This window comes from Vipera ursinii, assembly GCF_947247035.1.
Source record: "Vipera ursinii genome assembly, chromosome: 2".
Taxonomy (NCBI): Eukaryota; Metazoa; Chordata; class Lepidosauria; order Squamata; family Viperidae; genus Vipera; species Vipera ursinii.
Genome location: NC_139513.1, coordinates 193198772 through 193223042, shown reverse-complemented (window position 1 = coordinate 193223042; position 24271 = coordinate 193198772). Strand labels below are relative to the sequence as shown.

Sequence of the window (24271 nt, the reverse complement as noted above, 5' to 3'; positions counted from 1 at the left end):
CCAAAGTCATCAGGTCTAAATGATGACAAAATGTAGAATCAACCAAAGCATGTAGATATTTGTATGTGAGCAGCAGAGTTAATGACAGTGATGCTAAATTACCTACAACATAAATGGCTCTAAATTACCCACAAAGGCAAGTTAATTCAGTAATTGCTATCATTCACAAGATGATAATATGTCTTAACACAAAAAGTAAACAACCTATCCATCTCATACAATAAAGATGGAACAGACGTCAGCTGGGAGAATCCTAGGAGAAGGTTAAGTTGCTGCCACCTCAATTAGGTGTGATTTAATATGATTCTGCTATGATTTTGTTGCAGCAATAAACATGCAAGCCCAGGTAGTCTAGTGGGAAAACTTCCTTCTCCTCTTTCACATAATTTTCTTCTTCACCTCAAACAAATGTTGAGAAACTGTAATGTAAAACCGATTGAGAGAATCTTCTGGCATCTTAACAAATTATCAGTTTATTATGACTTCAGTTTTCATGGGCCGTGCAAGGCCAAGAAAGGTATAACAAATAATAAGGTATAAGAAATAATACTTTAATTTTTTAAACTTTAAATTTTTAAAGTTTCATAAAGCTTTGTTGCAAATAGATTAATGGCTCTACAGAAAGACTAGATCTTTCTCTGGAGCCAAAAGGACTAAAAGACCAGGTCTTCTCCCAAATTCGAGAGGCCAATATTGGAAGGAGAAATACAACATTTAATTTTCATTCCCATCTTTTCACCAGTCTCGGGGGGGGGGGACAAATCATAGCACGGCTGCATGGCTGCAAGGAAGTTAGGCAGGAATGAGGGACTGCTGGAGCCTATATCTCTGGAACTGTCTTCCGTGCCTCCAGATACAATGTAATGTGGCTTATTTAAACTGTCAAACTTATTTGCATTCATTGTATGCAATGAAAGGAAAGCAGTCTTTCAGTCAAAAGGAAAATATTTAGCAATTAAGGATGGTTAGAATACTGTGGGATTGGAGTTCTTGGGCCAAATTAAAGAATTGCTCTTTTTTTGGCTACCATTCTAGGAACCATCAAAACTAAAGCCTTCCTTAATGTTCATGCAAAGTAACAAATACGGAACAATGAAGAGAAAAGAACTTCAGCAGAACTTCCCAGGACCCAGATTGGCTGGAATCTGCATTTTCAATAATTGTGGATAAGACGCTCCTACCTCACTTCATTTTTTTCTGGCATGACGCCTATAGATCAGGGGTTCCCAACCAGGGATGTGATATGATATTCCAGTGGGTGCCAAAACTTTGGTTTACAAAATTATAGTGTCTATGCATAATTTGTTGCTGTTATTTCGAACTTTTGTAAGGGGTGCGAGAATATATCAGAAGCGTTCTAGAGGTACAGGGTGAATTAAGCTAATAAACGTACAAACAATTGTTTTAATTTGTCGATGGTTTTTTATGAGTTCATTTTGTTTAAGGTTGCACTTTCTTGCTCTTGTATCATATTAATGTAGAATTTTTTACACTTTACTAAAAGCATTTAATAAAATTTGAGATTCAATAAAAATAAATTTACAATTTTATACTACAAAATGTTGCTGTCTAAATTACAAAGTTACAACAATCATGTTAAAATTTCACATGTAATATAGTTTCAAAAATATAATTCCTAATGAGTTAGCAACTATGTTGCCACAGGGCATTTCAAAATCTTCAATAAATTGAACTTTATAACTAAGCTAGGGCGTATTCTGAGTGCCACTAATAACAAATGAAAACTCCCAGTGGATTTAAGCTCTTTAGAAATAGCTATCTATTTGTATATATGTTACATCATTTTTTTTAACAATACATACATTTTTAATACAAACCTCACATTAAATCTCAGCTCTTCATCCAATGTTTTCTTTGTGATGCAATTGTTTTTCTGCTGAGTATATATAACTTTAATGGTGTGACTTGAAGAACCAGCTTTCTCACAGTCTCACATGCCATCTGGAGAATTTTAATAGCCAAACATAACTCTTCTGAAGACCGATGAACAGTCAGTCTTTTACAGAATATATATATATATATATATATACAGGTGAAACTCAAAAAATTAGAATATCATGCAAAAGTTCATTTATTTCAGTAATGCAAGTTAAAAGGGGAAACTAATATATGAGATAGACTCATTACATGCAAAGCAAGATAGTTCAAGCCGTGATTTGTCATAATTGTGATGATTATGGCGTACAGCTCATGAAAACCCCAAATCCACAATCTCAGAAAATTAGAATATTACATGCAATCAATAAAACAAGGAGTGTACATAGAACAATATTGGACCTCTGAAAAGTATAAGCATGCATATGTACTCAGTACTTGGTTTGGGCCCCTTTTGCAGCAATTACTGCCTCAATGCGGCATGGCATTGTTAGAGGGATCTAGGTTTCTTAGTGGATCACCTAGTGAGCCAGCAGTGTGCTGCAAGCTTCAAAAAGCCAATGCAGTCCTAGGCTGCATCAACCGAAGGACAGAGTCAAGACAATGAGAAGTGTTACACTATGGTGGTAAGACCACACTTAGAATACTGCATACAGTTCTGGTTTCTATGATTCAAAAAAGATGTTGGGCCTCTGGAAAGTGTGCAAAGAGCAACAAAGTTGATAAAGGGTTTGGAAGCCAAATCATATGACAAACAGTTGAGGAACCTAGGTATGCTTAGCCTATCAAAGAGAAGGATTGGTGGGGGGGGCATGGTAATTGTCTTGAAGGGCTGTCACAAAGAAGAGGGGATTGATTTATTCTCAAAGGCACCTGAAGGCAAGACCAGAAGTAATCGGTGGAATCTGGTTAAAGAGAAATCCAGCCTAAAGGAGAACTTCTGACAGCGAGAACAATCAATCAATGCCTCCTGGGTTGTGGGTGCTCCACCACTGGAGGTTTTCAAAAATAGACTGGACAACCATTTGATTAGAATGTATAAAGCTCCCGCCCTGAGCAAGGGGTTGGCCTATAAGACCTCTGAGTAACCTTCCAGCTCTATGATTCTATCTATAATGTGTAAAAGCTATTAACAGTAGACTTTAAGAAAATCTGCATTTACGTTACAGTATGTGTAACCTGCATAGAGGACACACATTTTTTAAAAAAAATAATAAAAATAAAAATTAAACTTTGGCACATTGTCATTTCATTCAGTAGTACTCAGGAGTCTTAACTGGAAAGTTTTCAAATCCATCTTAGTGGGGTAATCCTAAAGTATGTGCATAAACAATATCCAGAAAACAACAATATTTGATTAAAAGGATTTTTTTTAAAAAAATCAAATTATCTTTGGTGTTTGTTGTCCATGTTTCACAAAATGCAAATATTCAGAATAAATCTATTGAACCTTCTTGAACATATCTACCTATTTCCTGTATTACTATATTTGTTGTCTTGGATCAGGGGTCTTAAAACTTGGCCCTTTTATGACTCCCAGAATGCCTGGCTGAGAAATTCTTGTAGTTGAAACCCACAAGTCATAAAAGGGCTGAGTTTGAAGACCCCCTGTCTTGGATAAATGCATGTTATTCTTAAAATAAACCTTTAAGCAAAAAGGGGATATATTTCTGATAAAATAGAAATGGCAGGCCCTTACAACCTATTTAGACAGCGAGGAGGGAAGAAAGAGTATTTATATAAATTAGTTAATCCAAAGTGAGAAAAACTGCTCAATCTAATGTTCTGTATGTACAGTGACCATATTTTCTTGAAAAAAATAAAGGACAAACTTGAAAAAGAGACAAATAAAGAAATTCATAAATTACAATTTTTTAGGTTTATAATTTTGCTTTAATTCAAGAGTAAAACCTTTACAAAAATGCATATTTTAATAAAGATGCCTAAATAAGAAACAATATATACAAATTTATTTTTTAAAAGTAAATTCAATGTCCATATTTTTCACATGAATATGAAAAACTGCATTGTGGTACCATTTGTGCCACATAAGTTAAATGACCAAAATAAAGGATAAAAGTGAGTTATTGAAAAATAAATAAATCTAAAGGACAGCTTTCTAAAATAAATGGCTGTCCTTTATAACAAAGGATATGTGGTCATTGTATCTATAGCAGTGGTTCCCAACCTTTTCTATAGATGTATGATTAAACCGCTGTGAGCAAAAGGGATTAACAATGGGATCCCTTTAGATTAGGAGTTGCCCACCAGGGGTGCGAGATGAGATTCCAGGTGGTGCAAAAATTTGGGTTTTCAAAATTATAGTGTATGTGGATAATTCGTTGCCGTTATTTTGAACTTTTGCAAGGGGTGCGAGAATATATCAGAAGTGTTCTAGGGTGTGGGGTATAGAAAAGGTTGGGAGCCGCTTCATCTCCCTTAAGTGCTAGGGCTGGTTGAAACAACATTCAGTTCCTCTAAGGCAAATATTGATAAGCTTCAAGAGATTTAGAATGTGATTTATATAATATACATATCTTTCTGCATGCTTCATTAATAAATCATATTTCCATATTAAAAATGGAAGCCGGAAATTTAACTCAAAGCTGACCCAAATTTGCAGTACATTGGACATCAATAGGATTCTGTATTAAGATCTCAGCTCAATGTGCTGTTTTTTTCTGGATTATGTTACTTTTGACTTGATTGCTGCCTTAGTAAAAAAAAAAATCACCACTGATAAAATCTTGTATTCCCCAAAGACTGCATGTTAGAGAGAAGACCAAGCTGAAACTATGTATCCTATTCCTGTTAGGCAGCAAGATTATATTTTAATGAATGAATACTCTAAAACACAATTTCCTGGCAGAGTCCAGGAAAAAAGACCAATGCCACTGCCCCAAATATCTTGGTATCCTATTAATTACATCATAGATGAAGCGAGCCATGGTCAGGTCCTTGTCCAATCATGCAGTCGTTGGTGGTCTCTGAGCTTGGTTGTTTGTTTGCTTTATTTTATTGTTTTATAGTCATTTTATTAGCAGCCTTGATAACATCTTCAGCTTATCCAATTTTTTCTTGTCCAAATCAATGTCCAATCTAATTCAAGTCCTTGTCCAAATTTGGAGAAACTTTAAGATCTATGCCAGCTAGAGAAATTAATATCTACTAACCCCTAAGGAATTTCTTTAACCAATAAATACTTCATTTGACAGAATATGAAATCAGAATATTAAGACATGAAATGAAATTACTTTTTAAACTCCATAAAGCATTATAGATCAGTTTTATACATGTGCAAATTGTATTTTCACAGACATATAGTGCAAAAAATCTATCAAGGAAATACATATAACCATAACTAATAAAGACTAGTTCAGTTCATCACAGTGATTTGACAAATCTCCAACTTCAACTTGAAGAGGTATCTTCTGAACTTCATCCTTGGATAAAATGTTCCTCCCCTTTTCTCTTTTAGAAATCCTTCTCTTACCCCAAGTCTGTCAGTTCAGAGTTCAAAGGGGTTCAGAAGGGGCAGAGTGGCATCTTCTGGGTTTGAAAACAATTTAAGTGGCACCCGCCCAACCCAACATTTAATTGGTCTCTTTATTGCCCCAAAGGAATATCTGAGAACGCACCCATAACTTTCTTTTCTCATGCTCAACCAAGGGCAAGATCATCACTTTGACAAATCTTAAAAATACAGCTGGAAACTCATGAGTTGCCAGATATATCTGTGCATAAGGTAAAGGTACAGGTTCCCCTGCATATGCATACTAGTTGTTTACAACTCTAGGGGCCGGTGCTCATCTCCGTTTCAAAGCCGAAGAGCCAGCGCTTGTCCGAGGATGTCTCCGTGGTCATGTGGCAGGCATGACTAGATGCCAAAGATGCATGGAACGCTGTTACCTTCCCACTGTAGTGGTCCCTATTTTTCTACTTGCATTTTTACATGCTTTCGAACTGCTAGGTTGGCAGAAGCTGGGACGAGTAACAGGCGCTCACTCTGTTACACGGCACTTGGGATTCGACCCGCCAAGCTGCCGACCGTCTGATCGACAAGCTCAGCGTCCTAAACCACTGAGCCACCGTGTGCATAGAAAATGCATTTTTGTTATGGAATGAGAATCAAGCCAACTCATCCTTGAAGGCCACAGCCAAATTTGTGTAATGATAGATCAAGAAGGAATCAGTCTGCCAATGCCCCAAAACTATCTGCATCAGTCTTTAATGCTACATGGTTCAGGTCAATATAGGAGGGCAATCCAAAGGCAAATATGAGCAGCTACAACCTTCCCTCTTGCTCCTGCTACAAAGGAATTGGAGTAACTTTCCACTCAGCTGCTGGGAAGGCAGTAAGTTATTAATTGGCTTTAAGTGATGAAATCTTGGCTTTTTCCTTCTGGAGTAAAGCTTGAAGTGCTAAGAAAGCTAGAGATAAATTAAAGAAGCACCTGCTTTGCTTCACTTTTATCTGGAAAGATCTTCTTTTCAAGAGGGATCTGTAGGGAAGGCCATCTCTGAACCATCACTTTGGAAGTAGAGACTGCAAAAAGCCCTCTGAAACATTTCACTCAACTTAGCTGCAGTTATTTTTTAGCTGAGCAAAAACTTTCAGTATTACTTTCATATTTTACTTTAAGTAAATCTTGATGCATTCTTAGGGAAATGCAATACTTTTGGGAAGTTCACCTACTAAGTTAGACTTAAAGTTAGGTTTTAGCTAATTAGGGTTTTATCTTTAGATTTGCTCTAAGCAAAATTCTGGTGCTGTATAATAGCAGTCAAACAGGTCCAAGAGAAGTAACAGGCTTGATTCCAAGCCAGCAAGAATAAACAGAGGCAGCTGTATATTATATACAACTAAGTTTGTAAACCTTTTCCCTATTCCTCTCTCTCCCCAGGGGAAACATGAGGAGAATTCAATTCAGCCAAGAAAAGAAATCCTATCATATTGACTGCAAAAATTATACCTGGGATAAAATTCCATCTCGCCTATTTCACTTAAAGTGCATTGGAGTCCTGTATCAAAAAACAGTAACTTTCTTCCTTTTGGTGGAACAACGGAAAAGCAATAAACTGAGGCTCAACCTCTTAAAGAGCTTCTGGAATGCTCGAAGTTAGCTGACTTGTGGAGTTTATCTTTTTTCTTGTTCTAATCTACATTTTCTGCAGTTTTGTCCTTCAGAGAACAAGGGAAAAGAGGAACTTAAAAAGACTGAAGTCATCCTGAATCCTGACATCACTGCCCCCAGATCCCACCAGCTACTGGAAGAATTTGTGAAGCAGCATAAAGCACCAGTAATGTGACCAGTCACTCAAGAGGCGTATCAGATGTGATAAATCTCTTCTTCCAAAGCATGATTTACTTCCCCACGAAGGTGGCTGAAGGTGTTGTTCCGCAGGATTTGCCAACCACGGTGGAAGCTACTTAGAGTGGTGCTTCGTGAGACTGATGGTGATGTTTCTTTCTTGAATTGGAAATGCTGAGGTTGGTATCGTTTCCCAGAAAACTTATCAAAATCCTCCTTGTCTTGGTTTCTAAATGCCTCTGCATAGCGTAACATCTTGTGCTTGCTGACATCCAGACGCTCTTCCACCCTGTGAAAAGGAGAGCAAATAAGTTTAAAGACTTATTTGTTTTAGAGACCATCCAATTCCAGATGACTCTGGGTGGCTTGTGTTATAAAATAAAAACAGAAAGTAATGGGGGGAAAAACCTAAAAGGACAAACATCACACTTCCCACCCCCTACTAAAAAAATCAGAAAGCTAACATGTCAGGTTTAGCCAAGATCCCTCGTTATGAAAACAACAGATTCAAGGCCAGAACTAATCAATCTAACTCTCCAACAAGCATTAGACTAGGGGTCTTCAAACTTGGCCCTTTTATGATTTGTGAACTTCAACTCCCAGGATTCCTCAGCCAGGCAAGCTGGCTGAGGAATTCTGTGAGTTAAAGTCCACAAGTCATAAAAGGGCCAAGTTTGAAGACCCCTGCATTAAAGAAATACCTAACCTAGCTTTCTGTTATCGAACAAGGACCGCATCAGATGTTAGAATTGACAAGTGTTAGAATTGACAAGATGTTGACAAGTGGGCAATTGGACTCAGGAGCTGTGGCTGCAGATGTACTGGAAGTACAACAACCACAGACAAAAGTATACTATATGGGAAAATTATACCATTATGACCTGCTACAGGTAGTCCTCAGCTTACAACCATAAGGTAAAAGGTAAAGGTAAAGGTTCCTCCGCACATGCGTGCTAGTCGTTTCCAACTCTAGGGGCCAGTGCTCATCTCTGTTTCAAAGCTGAAGAGCCAGCGCTTGTCCGAGGATGTCTCCGTGGTCATGTAGCTGGCATGACTAGATGCCAAAGGCGCACGGAACGCTGTTACCTTCCCACCGTAGTGGTCCCTATTTTTCTACTTGCATTTTTACGTGCTTTTGAACTGCTAGGTTGGCAGAAGCTGGGACGAGTAACAGGTGGTCACTCTGTTACGCGGCACTCGGGATTCGACCCACCAAACTGCCGACCATCTGATCAACAAGCTCAGAGTCCTAACCCACTGAGCCACGGCATCCCATTATGACCTGCTACAGGTAGTCCTCAGCTTACAACCATAATTGAGCCTAAAATGTCTGTTAAGTGAGTTTTGCTCCATTTTACCACCTTTCTTCCCACAGTTTCTGGGAGTTGAAGTCCAGAAGTCATAAAAGGTCCAAGTTTGAAGACTCCTGCATTAGACTCTGGAGCCAGATTCCAGATTCTGCTGCTATCAATACTATGCTATCAATACTAGCTCTCTTATTATACAGCTCTTCAGGTTTTGAGCCACAAAAATGCTTGTTTGAACCTAGGACCCAGTTTTCCTAGCATGGGAATGGGTGTACGCTTGGCTGTAGGACATGTAAATCTGGGCTTTGTAATAGTTAGGCAACTTGAATCCTGCAAAGTAGAAAGCAATAATAGAATTACTGGACCTGGCTTGTATTATTATTCTCTGATTTCACTTTTGAGTGCCAGCCTCAGATTCTGTCCTTAGTTACAAAATATAATTTTCAGATTGAGATTCAGTCACTGATATTTTCAAATAAGAACACAAATAGCCTGTGTTTGAAAAGCTGGATATCAATCTAGCCTGAATTAAATAAGCTAGTGTTCTATATCTGCTTGGTATAAACAGCTTTTTATGGTCCTCTACTAGACAGATTTTAACTAATTTTATTAACTATACTGGAGAATATTCCGGTAGGCAATATACAACTAGGTAAAAGTAGTTCACCTGAGAAACCACTTGTCTCCTAACCCATATTCCTGGCCACAAATACCAGACCGAGGCCAAAGACATTGTGGGAGTTTCCGTTCAAGCATGACTGTAGTAGCAACAACCTGCATGAAAGCAAACAGATTAGTTCAATCCTGTCACAAAACCAGGTAAACTGTTGTATTCAAAAATAAAATAGAAAATGGTTCGAATATAACATTAGGTTTTAATTTATTAGAATTCTGTAAATGGAACTAAAATGGAAAAAAATCATACAAATGAGACCAGACACAAAATCAAAAGCAACTATCTATTTTACAGTGCAATGTTCTGCCAGAGTTAGAAATAAACTAGTACTCCAGATGGTTCAAGTGTTATTTGGGAGTCTTGATCATCACCTGGCTAGGTGATTGACCTCTGGGTCAATCTGAGGCAACAACTGGTCCAGAATGTGGCAATAAGATTTTTGGTGGGCAGTCCATCCTTGCATAATAATATCTCTCCTAAAGTGGCCTCTGTGCTCAGTTCAAAATGTTGATAATGACCTACAGAGCTTTGTCTATGTAGCTCTGTCTTATCAGGCACTGCTTTGTCTGAATTAAATCCACCTATTTTGTGGGAATATTTTAGGGAGGGCTGGAGTTAGGGGACATGGACAAGAAGATGGTTATAATATCCCCAGAAGTTTATAAAGCTCTCTCCCATATGGGATTTTTAAGATGAATAGACAATGCATTTTACTAATCCTTCAATTGTACTAAATGCTAATGGTGTTGAGAGTCTTTTGATTTGATAGGGAATAAAACTGTTTTAAATTAACAAATTTTCGACTGTGGTGGAGGCTTCATGTGAATATAAACAGTTCAGCTTTTGTAAAGGAAAGCTGAGTTTTGAGGGGAAAATACCCATAATACAATCTTCCTTCTGTCTCACAATACATTTCTCAGCAGGTAGAGCCAGGTGCACTTGGCTAATGGGGTTCCTTCCACTTCACAATCAGTGGCAAATGTGGTTATGCTTGAATTAGTTTTCTATTTTCGCTGTGTTTTAAAGACTGCAGTAGCTCTATCTTTATATATTTCATATAAATCAACAGTTCTTCAGATTTGTTTAATTTGCATACACTGAATAAATAATGGTATTCAGTTAAAACCACAAGCTAGCAAGTAATGTAAATAAAATAAAGTTTCATATATAAGAATTCTCACTGACATAATCAGATTGTAAGCATGTGATTTCAAACTGAAGATTTCAGCTCAACAGAACATCCTGAACATAACCTAATCCTTTTGTGTGTTCCAAACTAACAAAATACTGCGTGTTTTGAAGTTTCATCTTGAGTGACAGAGTGTTCTGTGATTGGTTAATTTCTTTTTAAAAATTCTCCAAACCAAGAAGTCTGGTAAGCTAATACAAGTAAAGCAGGGGTCTTCAAACCTGACCCTTTTATGACTTCTGGGAGTTGAAGTCCACAAGTCATAAAAGGGCCAAGTTTGAAGACCCTGCAGTAAAGGGTGTATCCCTGTTGTCTTTATCTAGAATTGGTTAAGGAGGAAAAGGGAGGGGTGAGGGAGAATTAGTTAGGCAATGTTCTGAGATTAAGTTACAGTACATGTTATCCTATAGGGCAACTAAGGGTGATTGTTGGTAATAGAATGTTATTGCACTGGGATGTCTTAGCATGTGCTCTGTGTTACTGTACTATTGAGTTTTCAGGTTGCCAAATTGAAAAATTAGGTTGCCTTGATTGTTGAGAGTTACAATGGGTTACCAAGGGCAAAATATATACATTGCTCACGTGCATTGGGTAGGTACTCTATGTGTGTGTGTATGTGTGTGTACATTACCCACTGAAATATGTTTTTCCTTTGTTAATGTTGTTCATAGGCTGTGTTGACATTAATCTATTGCTCTTGCTTCCTTTCTTAAATCATTTCTGTGGCTGTTTGTGCAAGGTCACAGCCTGCACAATCATGCTTAACAGGTGATTCTGTTATGAGCTATGAGAGGTGTGTTGTTTTTTAGCATTAAGAGGCCAATTTTTCTGTAGCCGTGATGACAGACATTCAGCATGAATTACTATGCTATCTAAAATGTGTTCCAAGGATGAAAAATACAGAGTAGAAGAGCTTGCTTTGAGTTCCTTGGTTCCCTATGGTGTGGAACACCCAAACTGATTACTGATTTTTTAACACAGCCCTCTCAAACATACAGATAGAACATTCTTATAAAAAATGTTTCATCTTCTCAAGCTCAAAACAATTTTTCCCCTTTCATGCACGGACCAAGAAATCAAATGATTTTCTAACGTAAAATAATTCTCTATATTTAGAAGAAAGAAACTAATGGGGGGGGGAGATAGATTAGACATTATTTTCTGGATAGTTAATTAATCTGTAACAAAAGAATTTGGCTAACACAGCATGCTACCTCATGAAGTGGCATTTGCAGTTTGTAGAGTACAAAATGAACACAACATTACTACATCAGCTGGAATGAGAAAAAGGATATGGGGGAGTAATCACAGTTGTTTCCTTATTCTAAGTATCTTTCAAAATGTTGCACCTTAGTTTTAGCTTTAACTATTCAACAGATAATCTCACATAGTGTTGTTATGATCAATTTGAAAAGCATTTTCAGCTATTAAAAGTGCACATTACATATAAGCAAAAGGGAAATGGATTTGAATGTGATATAACATGTTTACATAGAAATGAGTTCTACCATGTTTGTCATGAGTTCAATGTTTTAAATAGGATGCAGCCTTGATTCTAGAATCTAATTGTGAGGTCTTCAGATTGTCTCTGGACTCAGTTCTTTAAACATGAGTACAGTGTCTCTTCTTCCCTCTTGTGTGGCCATGCACAGCAGATCTGAATCCTGAAATTTTTCATTCATATCTGTAAGTCTGTATGTTGAAAAAATTCATTAAGAGAACTGGAATGAATTAGAATCACAGATTAATTTAGCAGCTGCTTCTAACTAAGTGTGATAATGGTAGAGTCTATTGTCAATAGTGGAGAATATAATTACTTTAGGAAGAGTTAACATTAAATTAGCTCCCAGCTAATAGTAGTGGCATTCAGAAGAAAATTTACAGCATAAGGGCATATCAGTATTATAATTTTATTTAACATAGACTAGTTTACTTAATTATTATGATTTCTTCAAAATATATAATATTGGAGAATTATAAAGATAATTCTGGGAAACTCCAGTCCCCTTTAGAGTCACAAACCCCAGAAATACTTCATTGGAAGCCATGGCAATGAAATCAGTTGTAAAGTGGTCTAGATTTCCAGCGCAGACACATCCAAAGCAGCAAGAACATGACTATAATCTCACCTGTGCTCTCCAAAGCTCATCCCGTTCACTGGCTACTCGCCAGTGAGTGTCACCCATCATGGCAATGAGCAGGTTGAGCATGAGCAAAGCAGCAATAATGGCAAAAGCAGCATACACCATACAGAACACAAAGGGCAGATCCACATCATAGTTGGCCGGTCCATCTATGATGGTAAGGAAGAGCTCAAATGTACTGTAGAGAGACATGGGATAATTATAGAATTGTCCCAGATTGCTTGGATTTTCTGTTTGAAAGATGATGTAGAAAGCTGTTCATGAAACAAAAATGAACAGTCAGCTACATATACATGTACACACACACACACACACACACACACACAACCAGATAACGACATCCTTAATTTACACTATTCCTTTCAACCACTTTGCCACAAGAATCTTAATTCCTTATCTAACTTTCTGCTGATATTCTCTCTATGAGTTATTTACTAATAGCCTCTCTTAATTCTCATGAAAAATCTTAGCCCGGCATGTAAATTCTTTTCTTCTCTTCCATAACCTGAATAACTGGATACTGATATTCAATGCTGCGGAAGTTCCACAAAAGCAGGCAATTTTAAACATGTGATATACAAATACAGATATGGATGAAAAGGAACAAAACCTATCATCAACTGTGTTCAGTAGGCAACAATGTACAATAATATATTTTCTAAAAAAAATATGGAGAAGCCAGAATAACAGAAGGCTCAGGGTAAACCATCATCTAAAATGGCTTTTAAACTTTGTATCTTCAGAACACTCTGTTCGTAAAAGGTTATACAAGAAACCTCAGTACATTTCCTATAGAATTCCCAAACATAGGAATCATGCTAAATTAGAGCAAATGATCTGTTCTTCTCAGTTTTAACAATGGCCTCTAAAAGTTGACAACAATTTATTCTGCTATTTATTCCTCCATTGCTTCCACTAATATTTAGGAGCAGATTGCCCCCAAATTATAATACATTTTGGATGAACTTCCTTTTAACAATGGCTACCAAAAGACTGATAACAATCTTTCCTGCTGTTTATTCCTCCATGTCTTCCACTAATATTTAGGAGCATATTGCCTCCTTCCTCCAAATTATAATGCATTTTGTTCAAAGAAGACACTATTCACTATTGTTAAGCCAGTGTACTGATCACATTCACTGAATATATGCCCAGCATCTCCATTTGTATGGCAGTACAAACTCAGCAATGAATACCAAATAATTTATGTTTTAGATTGCATTATTTGCTAATATTGATTTCTTGCTTTAAAATTCCATAAAATTCCAGGATTCTTATGAAAGCCACTGCTATTACAATTGGGTGCAATTTTTTTTAAAAAAAGCAAACCCTTGGAATATAGAGAAAAAAGTTTTTTTTCCCCACTGGAGAAATGATGAATACCATAATAAGGGCATTATAAACAGATTCTCAGACTGCATAGTCAAAGAATACTGGAATGATATTGGAAGTTCACATCTTGCTTTAGAGCTCACCTGAGGCAAAGCCCAATATGACAACAGCCATTAGCCCACAAAAACGTATAAGGTCACCAAATATCATCTGTAGAAAAGATAAAACAATAATATTATTATGTCTAACTTTTCCCCAACTTCTACTTTTCCCAAACCACTATTATCTGACCTTTAAATTCTCAGTTCCAGTTACTGGAAAAGATGTACTTCTGAGAGAAATTCAAGTACTTCTCAACTCACAACCAGTCACTTAAGAACTATTCAAAATTGGACCCACCCAAAAGCTACTTACAAACCGTTTTTGAAATTACAACAGTCACACACACATCCTTGCAGTCATGTGATTGCATTTGGGTGCTTAGCAACCAGCTCAGCCTTACAGCCTTCCGTAGTTACATGCCTGCAATTTGTGACATTTCTTGCCAGTTTGTTGACTTCCAGTTTCTGACCAAAAAAAAATATCACTGGGGAAAACTAATTGGTTTAATCAGTGTGACATTTGCTTAACAACTACCACACAAACTATTGGAAAATTGGATTCAGTCGTGCAATGCCTTGATTTATGACTGCATCAACTTACAACCATAACTGTAGGCCCAATTATGGTTTTCAGTTGAGGAATACCTGTGGAATTCTTTGTCAGTTTGACTTCAGTTTTTAGCTTTGTTTTCCTTACCTTTTGTATCATGATGGTGAAAGGCCCAAGCATTTGAAATCCTCGTGCAAAGTACATGATGTTGCACCAGCCCAATACCAGGGCAAAGGACATGGGGACCACTTCTCCTTCTGTGCTGGTCAGGCGCATTACCATGATTATCAGGATCATACAGGCGTATGTAATACTGGAAATGAAAAATATATTTAAGTGAGAATGAGTAATTAATTAACCTAAAATTAATTAAGACAGAATTGAGCCCTAAACATACATGAGCAGACAATACATGTAAATATATGCTCGTGCACATTCACAGAATGGAGAATCTCTTTATTCCCTTGTGCTGGAACAAGGCATTTCTTCCGAAAAATTGTTTGCTGTCAATTTTAATGCATGTAATATTTATTTCTCAGGTTGAAACATCTGAGGGTTTTCAAATTTCTCAGGAGATTCAGCAGACAACTTTTCCAGACAGAACTTAAACAGATGTTAAGAGACACAAATTTACAAAGAAAGAAATCTAGATTTGAAGCAGATAGAAATGGAAGAGAAAAATGGTGAAAGGAAAGTTACAATGGCGAAGTATATATAAGAAAAAAAGAGTATTGTGAGTTTTGGAACTGTAGAGTCTCACATTATTATGTGAAAAGGTCCTCCCAGGATAGTTTGGCCAAAGTATTTCGTGGCTCCAACTCTTAGAATATCTGGAATCTATAAAAATGATATATATATCAAAAGTTTGTAACCAACAACCACTTCAGTGAGGACTGAAATCACCAATGTGCTGAGTCTACCTCTAGAAATTGACTCAACAGTACAGAGAATTTCAAACATATTTTGTGCCCAAGTGAAGGAAAAAATAGAGAGAAACAAGCCATTATGAGAACAATGCTGTTAATACCTGATACAGTTTTATAAGGGGAAACCTATACATTATCAGCAACCAAAAATGTCACTTGCTTTTCACTAGGCAGCAACACCTTGATAAGTCAGTGATCTAAACCACTTCGTGCTAGAGCAGTAATTTTGCAGAATAAAGACATTCAAAAAATATTTCAATATTGGTGATTAGACAAGCAAAAGCTGAAAAGATGTTAAAATGCTCCAAAAAGGGTACAATTTAAAATATAAAATGGCTTAAGCCTGTAAAATTTAGTAAGACAGTGATTTTAAGAAATGAATTCAAAACATAATATTGATCAATTATTTTTATACAGATCCTGCAAACAATTACTGGCTATATTCATCCACAATCAGCTCATTTGTAATTACTTATTTTAACTATTTCCAAAACAAAATTTAACTCTGGATCCCCCAACAGGAAAGCCAGAAATACAGATAGCATATGTAGCATTATGTTTTTCAAGACAATTGTATTTATTTCAGATAACATATGATTGCTTAGGTAGATTTTGTCAAAACACAATGTCTCTCAAATGGCGGATATCTTGTACTGGTATACTTTAATGAAGATCGGTTTATTAGAACTTTTTTCTTTTGTCCTTACCTCAAGGAGTAAAATTGCCATGGCTCCTATCACTGTAATTAACTCCCCCACAAGCCTGAGATGATCCTCATATGTCAGATATGATTCCTAAAAACAGGAAAGTATCCTAATTAAGGAACTGGTGTCATCAAAATGTTTAATTTATTTAGTTTAATTTAATGTACCGTAATTATTTCGCTTTTGGCAGCATTGACTTGACAGTGAAACTGTAATAATAATAATAATAATAATAATAATAATAATAATAATAATAATAATAATAATAATAATAATTTGGAAGGGACCTTGGAGGTCATCTAGTCCAACCCCCTGCTCAGGCAGGAAACCCTATACCATTTCAGGCAAATGGCTGTCCAGTCTCCTCTTAAAATCTTCCAGTGTTGGAGCATTCACCACTTCTGGAGGCAGGTTGTTCCACTGGTTAATTGTTCTAACTGTCAGGAAGTTTCTCCTTAGTTCTAGGTTGCTTCTCTCCTTGACTAGTTTCCATCTGTTGCTTCTTGTCCTGCTTTCAGGTGCTTTGGAGAATAGCTTGACTCCCTCTTCTTTGTGGCAGCCCCTGAGATATTGGAACACTGCTATCATGTCACCCTTCACCCTTCTCTTCGTTAAACTACACATACCCAATTCCAGCAACCGTTCCCTATATGTTTTAGCCTCCAGTCCCCCAATCATCTTTGTATTGGAAACATGAACAAAAGATGGCCTTGCACAAGTAACATGCATTTCCCCCCCCCAATTTTTTTTCCTGAACATAGAAACCAAATACTGTATTCCAGTAAAAGAACAAGAATAGAACCTTTGCAGGATCCAATCTGGGTCAGTCCAAAAGCTTGGAAGCTGGTCACAGTGACCAATCCAGATTGGATCCTGCAATATTATCCTGAGACACGTATATTCGCCTTCATTCATGAGTAGAATCTTTCCTTAGCTATTGTTTTTAGCAGAGTGTTATAAAATAAAATGCTAATTTCCATTTACAGACTTAAAGAGGTACAGTTGAGTACCAAGAAAGATATTTTATTTTCCAATCTTCCATCTAAGAAATTTGAATTATTTGTCTCTGAATCAGGTGAGAATGACTCGTCCCAGAAAGGCTAGTGAAAGCGAGAGCTTTGCTGGCAAATTCAGTGAATTTTTTTCCCCCTCATCTTTAAGCTGTTCTCAGGCTTGTGGCAGCCTTTTTCTTCACAGCCTCTTGGAGCATTTTCAGAAAGTGTTTTTGCAAAGTTTAAAATTTTATTTAACTTTGTTGATTGTTCTGTGCTGCATTTTGAAGACAGTTGTTATTCAATTTGCCTAGATTCACAAAGAAACCTGTAGTTATACACCAATATACCTGCAGTGTTTTCTGCACACTGATGGTGTTATCCCGCTTGTCCGTCTGATTATCTGAGCGATTTTTCAGTGGTCTATAAACACAGCACATGGTGAAGCAAATCATATAGAGGACATAAAACAGAGCCAGGAAACAGAAATAAGGACGCCCATATGTGTTCCACTTCAGGTTGACTAGTTCCTTCACAGGAGTAATGTCTAGGATACGACGAGCCTGCAAGGAAGAAGCGGAAAGAAAAACTGAGGATTAACTCTTAAAGATCCATCTTTCAAAAATCTGCCACTGGTGATGTCTTAAAAATACATTCTTAATGAATTAGCTTAATTTTATATATTGGGGGCACTTATATACTGTCTTTCACAAAGAACTGCAACGCAATATTACAAGAAAAAAAGAAGAAGATAACATAAAAAATGGGATAAAGATATTTGAACTTTCAAAAGAAAGTGTATTCCCTAATTGGAAAGCAGTTGTGGGGTGGGGAAAACAGCTTTTCATGTGCTCCTGAGAAAACTATACATCTATACTGCAGATCTTAAGAGATCAGCAGGTTCATAATAAGTCATGAAGTTTTAAAGATATTTTGAATCATGTCCTCAAGCCACTGGCAATCAATGGGCATCTTTTAAAATAGAATGATGTAATCACTGGACAAATGCACAAATTAGACTTCTAATAAAACTTCTTTTCATGCTTTAAACAAAATAAGATCTTTCTAAAATGCTTGGCTTCCAAAGGTGTGAATACAAGAGCTAAATTGAATTATGGACGGCAGTAGGAAGCTTATACCAATTAATGGGTTTATGGCCTGTGAAGCATCTACAGTGCTTGGACTTTCTTGGTTTGCTGACCTTTAACCATGGACGGTTTGAATGGCGGAGGTGTGTGTGTGTGACATGAATTTAATTGATGGTGGATTTACCTTATTTGGTTATTCTCAACACTTAAAACTCTTTTTTTTATGTAGCTGAAATTTTAAATCAGTAGTTGATTTTTTATGAACCACATTGTGATCTCGGCAGCCCGGGGCGGGGCCAGATGGTTAAATTCCTCCAAGCTCTCACATTTATTTTAAAAGCTTGGAGATAATTTATTTACCGAGTCTCACTCTGTCCCTGCCTCCCAATCAGAATTTATTGTTATTTTTGTTTTGCAATGTCTATCTATTTGTATTTCAATTCATATGATATTCAAGATGGATAATATTGTAGGGCCCAGAGTCTGACATTGCTATATTGCAATCATTGATTACTTATTATGATCCCTTATTTTTATTACCCAGATCTCCTGAATTCATGGAAGGAAAACTGGTAGATCATTTGTTTATATGGAATTGTTTACTTTATGAATCATGCCTAACCATGGCTATGAAATTTGATGACAGTTTGAAATGAAACCTGAATTGCAAAGCCATGTTTTGCTCCTGGCCAATAAACAGGATCAGAAAGCCCAATTGAAGGTATATTTTCTAATCACAGTTTGAAATCACAAATTATAGGTACGATGCACCATTATAATCAGAATGCTAAGTGGATGGATAATGAAAGCCATCTTATGACTTAGAATTATATGTCAATCATATAATTTGGTTTGATACTAATATTAAACTAATTGGATCATTCACCTTTTTCTGAATTAGAATTTTAGAATTAACTTTGATGTATCTTTAGAGAGAGATGATAAAAAGCAAATGTACTTTTAACTGCTGCTAAGAAGATTGGGATCCACTTCTTTATTATTCTATTTTTCTTCTTTTCTATCTCTTTTTGCTTTTTTTCCTTTTTGATTATTTTTACTTCTCTCGTGTTGAACTTTAAATGTGCATTGTTTTTACTCTGTCAAAAAACTTCTTTAAAAATTATATATAAAAATTTGTTAGGATTAACTTACTGTATTTTAAACTATGGATCAATAAAACAAATATTATTCACTGAATTCAGTTACACTTGTAAAATGTATATCATTTACCTCATATAAGAAGAAGGGGTGAACTGATTCTGGTTAAACCACACAAATTAATAAATTTGCCTGCTTTCTTCAAAATATAAAAAATATATGTTGATAACTTCACACATAAGCTAAGAAATGATTTTTTCCAGTAAGCTGTAGTTGAAATAAACCAAGGCTTATGGCAATCTATGAATCTAACCAGTGTAGAGCTATACTCATCAATGGATAGTATCTGGGGCCTGTAATGACACTCAATGATCAGTCCTAAAACTGAAATTGCCAGAAGAGTAGAAAGACTAAAATTTCTTTAAGATGTGGAATGATCCTCAGTGCATAAAAAAGTATATAAGAAGGAAGGAAATTTGAAGTGCATTTTCTCATTAGAGTGCTGCCATCTGTGAATATGATTTCAACTAAATGCAGCCACTTTTTTCTGATTATGTTTATGATTCAAAGAAGTCAAAAACTGTCAAATGTCATATATAATCTTCATAAAAGTAAAGTTGAAAATTGGTGTTATAAAGTCAATGATGACTGTAAGTTGTGTAAAAAAAAACTTCCCATAAAGCACACAAGTTATTAAATTTAACATGATGACAGCCAGATAGCACATGCAAAATCCAATAAGGTTAACAAGGTCTTAGTAGGCAAACAATTTATCTTTCCAGGACAATTGATCTGTTTTCATCACTTACAACCAGAGGTAGAATGAAAATTACAAGGTGACAAAGTTGGCCAACAATGGCTTACTCGGATTTGAGGCAGGAGTGATTCTCATTGGTATCTCCATCATACCAGGAATTAAAACCAGGAACTTTTGAATTCAAAGTAAATTATCTATCTCTGAGCTACAGCCCTTACATTCAAACAAAAGACATTACCAAACTAAACTATAAAATAATGGCAGGATATAAATATCATCACCATTTAAATTTCCATAAAGACTTGTGAAGATTTTTCTATTTTTGGAATAACATTTCAGAGACTTTGAAAACAGCTTTCTCAAAATCCATTAAATACTACTGCAATCTGCTTCCAAATTTAGAAAGAGGCTTTTTCAGCCCAGCTTATGTCAAAGGGTTGTTTTGGAAAGAAAAAAAAACTGGAAGAGGAAGCACTGTGTATATCAACTTCAGCTCCAGGAAGAAAGCTGCTGTATAAACAATTAACTATATGGCTTTTTTAAAAAAAACTTTTATTGTTGTGAGCCGCCCTGAGTCCTTAGGGAGAAGGGCGGCATATAAATTTAATAAATTCAAATTCAATTCAAATTTGAAGGAAATTTTGAACTTTCTGGAATCATTTTCAGAGATGAATGAAAAATAACATTAGAAAACAAATAGAAGCCCATGGAACAAATTATTTTCTATAAATCAAAGAATGATATAGTTGGATTTTCTAAATTGTTAAATCAGATGACATTCTGTAAATAGAGAAGAAGCAAATTTTCAAATGGGTGATTTATGCTATGAATATTTTGACTAGACTCTAATTCTTTATTTGAATGAAAAAATGTAACAGGAGTACAGGAGATTCAGCTTATTCAGTCAAATTGTCCACCTGTTGTATACAATTTGCATTGAAAGACTGTTCTCTTAATCTGATCCCTGAAGTCTGTGATGTGATTTCTATTACCAGAATCTCAGCAATCTTTGCTTCTTCATCAGCTGAATAAAAAGTTCATAAAGGTAAAGGTAAAGGTTCCCCCGCACATGCGTGCTAGTCGTTTCCGACTCTAGGGGCCAGTGCTCATCTCCGTTTCAAAGCCGAAGAGCCAGCGCTTGTCCAAGGACGTCTCCGTGGTCATGTGGCCGGCATGACTAGACGCCAAAGGCTCACGGAACGCTGTTACCTTCCCACCGTAGTGGTCCCTATTTTTCTACTTGCATTTTTATGTGCTTTCGAACTGCTAGGTTGGCAGAAGCTGGGATGAGTAACAGGCGCTCGCTCTGTTACGCGGCACTCGGGATTCGACCCACCAAACTGCCAACCTTCTGATCGACAAGCTCAGCATCTTAACCCACTGAGCCACCGTGTCCCTAAAAAGTTCATAGATAATGCAATTTATATGAACATCCTAACAGAACATTCAAATTCCTTTTTCAATAAATAGCAACAGTCATCATTCTACCAAGATTAAAAGTATCTGAGCTCCATAGTACCTCTCTTTTCTTTGTTGATACAACAAGTTCTAGAAAAGATTGGTTTTCACCCCAGGAATCAATTTCTGTAAGGTCATAGAGAATGGAGGTAATGGGCCCCAAAGACCACATTATATGTTTACGCTTTTGCATAAGATGCTGGAACATCTGAAAAAGAAAAAGAGCACAAGATTGTTTACCTCAGATTGCTGATAAGATTCAGTACTAGAATGTATTAAAGATGGCATTGAGTTTCAAAATAATTCAACTCTGGATGTTCGAATTGGATGAAAGTGCAGAGATTCTGAAATACAGTCAGAATGGTTTAAAAGTCTACTATCTTTAAGGATCCAAAACTTTATCCAGTAGTTAAAGGCACTGATCTAGAACCAAGAGTCTGATTTCTAGATCTACAAAAACTCAGTATTGCTTTAGGTATGAAGCCAACTGTATAACCTTGAGCCAGTCATTCTGTCTCTTTTTAATCCCCAAGAATAAAGCAATAGCAAAATCATTTCTGAAAAAATATGCCAAGAAAACTGAATGGACCTAGTCCACATTGTTGCCAGGAGTCAAGACTGATTTGAAACAAAACACCCCAAAGAACCTCTGCCCCCCCAAAAAAAATCACATTTCTAATAAAAAGAAAGAGGTGTTCATAGTAAAAATAAATTTGAAGTACAATTACACCAGAAAATGATCTGAAGGAATAGGATTTGCTAATACTATTATTAAACAAGTACCAACTGTGATATTATATATATGAGACTTGGGTTTGTATATTCTTTTTCCATTCCTAGGTAAAACATGAAGAACATAAATGGAACTTTAAATGTTGTTGCTTTGTATATGAAGAAAAGGAGGACCTAAGGCATGAGCCTGCTACAGCACAAAACAATAATCTATAATAATCCAAGACTTAACTTCTGAATTTGGCTTTTGGTCTAATTGGTCTAATTGAATGGGAAATTGTCAGTGAGCCTAATGTAAATGTCTAGGACTTTTCTGAGAACAAAACAAGATATATAAACAAATTATATTCTTAAAATTCTTTTTCCCCAAAAATATTGCCATAGAGATCAACTGGGCCATGTGCTCACCACAGTGTTACCCTCAACTCCAGCCAGTTTGAATGGAGTAAGACCTTCATTGTTGGGAATCAAGTCGAGTGGTTCCAAGTTCCCTTCCTTTTTATCATAGGATAGGATGAGATTATACATCTGACATGCAAATGTTTTGTTCGGCTGAAGAACTAGAATGTGAAGAACTGTGTTTCCTGGAGATGAAACAATGTGAGAACTACATTTACTGTAAACAATTGCACAGTTGGTTAATACTGAATTAATCCAACTTAGTAATGTTTCACAAGCATTATTCAAATGTTATTAGCTCTTCATCTTTATATATTCATTTTGAATCAGTGAGATAATTTATTGGCGAGGCTGAGAACTGAGACATACTTTGTTATATAGCATTTTGAATGAGGTGTATTACAGAAAGAAAAAAATAAAACACTAAAAAAATCCTAAGAATTTAAAAGCTAACTATTAAAAATGAATTAAATGCTACGGTATCATATACTTGTACATAAGTGTAAATGTTTGATTAATCAGTAGTCTACCAAATTCAAACCAGGTATAATTCCTTATTGTTTCTACCAAAAACAATCCATGTTTTTAGAAGTTGACTGTGGCCATCTTACCTAGACAATCTTGTGCCCTGATATCAGCTCCATTTTCAATTAATAGACGAACAATTTCCTCATTGCCCACACAGGCAGCAAAAGATAAAACATGCTCCCCTATGGAAGAATTTGAGAGGGAAAACAAAATTCAAACAAAGCTTCAGTAATAAACAAATAAATAAAAAAACTTTTCTGAGACTCATAATTGGGGTTCAGTGGGTTAGGATGCTGAGCTTGTCGATCAGAAGGTCGGCAGTTTGTCGGGTTGAATCCCGAGTGCCGCGTAACAGAGTGAGCACCTGTTACTCGTCCCAGCTTCTGCCAACCTAGCAGTTCGAAAGCACGTAAAAATGCAAGTAGAAAAATAGGGACCACTACGGTGGGAAGGTAACAGCGTTCCGTGCACCTTTGGTGTCTAGTCATGCCGGCCACATGACCACGGAGACGTCCTCGGACAAGCGCTGGCTCTTCGGCTTTGAAACAGAGATGAGCACCGGCCCCTAGAGTTGGAAACGACTAGCACACATGTGTGGGGGAACCTTTACCTTTACCTATTTAGCTGATTTCATTTATATTGGAGGATCAATGAATAAGTTGCTCTTGATTAATCAGTTTCCATTAAATAGTTTTCATCCTTTACTTTTCTTATGACAGCAGCTGTGTTTTTAGGAAAGCCATTCCCCTGCATACATGATCCAAAACCAACATATACTGTTATTTCTTAAAAAATAAAATAATGGGTTGGATCCAGACTAACTTTAGTGTGCATGGTAATGGGATTTAAGATATTATTTCAAGGACTCTTCTTTAATTACAGGCTGTCCTCAACTAATTATCAAATTTGAGTTGGAATTTTGGTTGTAAGATATTCTGGTTGTAAGTCAAGTCACCATGTGACCAGGCTCAATTTTACAACCATGTTTATGATGGTCGTAAAGCAAATCACTATGGTCATTAAAATCATGTGGTTGTAAATCCAAATTTAGCTTATCCAATGGACATTAGATAATGGAAAAG

At 36.3% G+C, this 24271-nt stretch overlaps 1 protein-coding gene across 1 annotated transcript in view; it reads right to left on the bottom strand.

The window, feature by feature from the left end:
- Window positions 1–3779: 3779 nt before the first annotated feature.
- LOC310635501 (transient receptor potential cation channel subfamily V member 6-like) overlaps window positions 3780–24271 on the bottom strand; it is a 37306-nt gene continuing 16814 nt past the window's right edge. The window contains exons 5-15 of the mRNA XM_083354509.1: window positions 23273–23371; window positions 22671–22846; window positions 21592–21738; window positions 17480–17692; window positions 16141–16227; window positions 15268–15344; window positions 14655–14820; window positions 14000–14066; window positions 12510–12778; window positions 9183–9289; window positions 3780–7497 (exon numbers count right to left, since the gene is read on the bottom strand). Of these exons, the coding sequence (XP_083210635.1) occupies window positions 7227–7497; window positions 9183–9289; window positions 12510–12778; window positions 14000–14066; window positions 14655–14820; window positions 15268–15344; window positions 16141–16227; window positions 17480–17692; window positions 21592–21738; window positions 22671–22846; window positions 23273–23371 (1679 nt within the window). The 3' untranslated portion in view covers window positions 3780–7226. The remainder of the gene's footprint in view (window positions 7498–9182; window positions 9290–12509; window positions 12779–13999; window positions 14067–14654; window positions 14821–15267; window positions 15345–16140; window positions 16228–17479; window positions 17693–21591; window positions 21739–22670; window positions 22847–23272; window positions 23372–24271) is intronic.